We start from the raw sequence: 1,566 nt of genomic DNA, 5'->3' as shown, positions 1-1,566 counted from the left end.
GTGCGTGCGTGCGTGCGTGCGTGTGTGTGTGTGTGCGCGCGCGCGCGTGTGTGTCGATGGCATTAAACATGTGCGAAGAATTGATGATCTCGAATTCGATTGATCGAAGCGCTGCCGCGTCTTCTCCTAGCTAGCTAGCTTCGTCCAATTAACAAAGCTTGTCATGATTCTTGATCGCCATCTTGGTACGGATGTCCTGGCAACGGCTACAGCAGCGCCGCGTGACGGCAATGATAGAAATTAATTTCATTCATCACGCAACCCCCGCGCGCGGGCATCGAGAAATTGCGACGGCGAATGTTACGGCAAATGGCGTTCGCATGGTTTCTCGTACAACACGAGGAAATATATCGTTAGTGTGTGAATAATATTAGAATGGCAAGCGATAAGGCAGTGGGACAGAGAAGGTGTTGGGGATTAAGTATCAACATGTCTATTCCAGCTAGGAGGTGTGGGTGTATGAAATGCCTTATACTCTTCTGGACCCGGTACCACAGACGTAGATTTACTTTATCTCTGAGTTAAGAGTTAATCCAAGACTGTGGAACCGGGTCCTGTACTTTTGTAGTACGGTGTTTTAGCTTTGAGATGGAGACATGGGTCATTTCTGCACATTACTCAGGCAAATGTTCAGCGACGGCCAGCGATTAGACCCAGAAGACATTAGCTACATACTTAAGAGCAGACAAAATTCAACGTGGACAGAATGCATTTCAGAATGGTACGAACGCATTAACTTCAACAAGAATGCGACGCGGTTTATGAGACGGCCATTATTAACCGGGCAACGTCGACGGTGGTCGGCGCTCCTTTTTACGTTAGTCGCGACCGGTCGTTATATCCACGACCCGCACCATAAATTAGTGGAAGGCTAAACAGGTCGCGACGACGATGCGGACGGTTTAAAAAGGAGGGGTTTTGATGAAAACGGGAGAGACGTCGGCAACCTTTAACCGATACGTGCACACTGTTTTGACTGTGCTGTTCATCCGTGTCTATAATAAAACCGTAATTGCCACCGCTTACACAACTGTTACGTCTACTGTCTACGTACCATATATTTGACTTTACACTTTATTTACTACTCCGTACCTCAAGTCAGGTGGTACGGAATCGCGAGATTTTATTCAGAAGGTTTATGAACCGAGGTTACTTTTTTGCATTTTCTGTGCAACTCCGTACAGAACGACAGGAGATAGCGGTTATATTGAAGTTGCATCTCATAGATTCGCGTGAACTAGAGGAACCGGGGCTTCTTTGCTGTACCTTCTACACTATACGCTAGCTCCCTTTGCGTTTTCTTTTTAATATTTCCGATAAACTTCCGATCTTTTCCCTTGAAAGAGAAGAGAGCGCACGCGCGCAAGCGAGAGAGAGAGCGAGAGAGAGAAAGAGAGAGAGTAAGAGAGAAAGAGATAGATAAAAAGAGAGAGAGAGCGAGCAAGAGAGAGAGAGAGAGAGAGAGAGAGAGAGAGAGAGAGAGAGAGAGAGAGAAAAAAGAGAGAGAGAGCGAGCAAGAGAGAGAGAGAGAGAGAGAGAGAGAGCGAGAGAGAGAGAGAGAGAGAG

General features: G+C 46.9%; 1 protein-coding gene across 1 annotated transcript in view; it reads left to right on the top strand.

The window, feature by feature from the left end:
• The first annotated feature begins 596 nt into the window (after window positions 1–596).
• Window positions 597–1,566, top strand: part of LOC106816780 (probable G-protein coupled receptor 158) — a 31,594-nt gene continuing 30,624 nt past the window's right edge. The window contains exon 1 of the mRNA XM_014821404.1: window positions 597–721. Coding sequence (XP_014676890.1) covers window positions 597–721 — 125 coding nt within the window. The remainder of the gene's footprint in view (window positions 722–1,566) is intronic.

Source organism: Priapulus caudatus, unplaced genomic scaffold, assembly GCF_000485595.1.
Source record: "Priapulus caudatus unplaced genomic scaffold, Priapulus_caudatus-5.0.1 Scaffold1484, whole genome shotgun sequence".
Lineage (NCBI taxonomy): Eukaryota > Metazoa > Priapulida > Priapulimorpha > Priapulimorphida > Priapulidae > Priapulus > Priapulus caudatus.
This window is presented reverse-complemented; position numbering and strand designations above follow the sequence as displayed.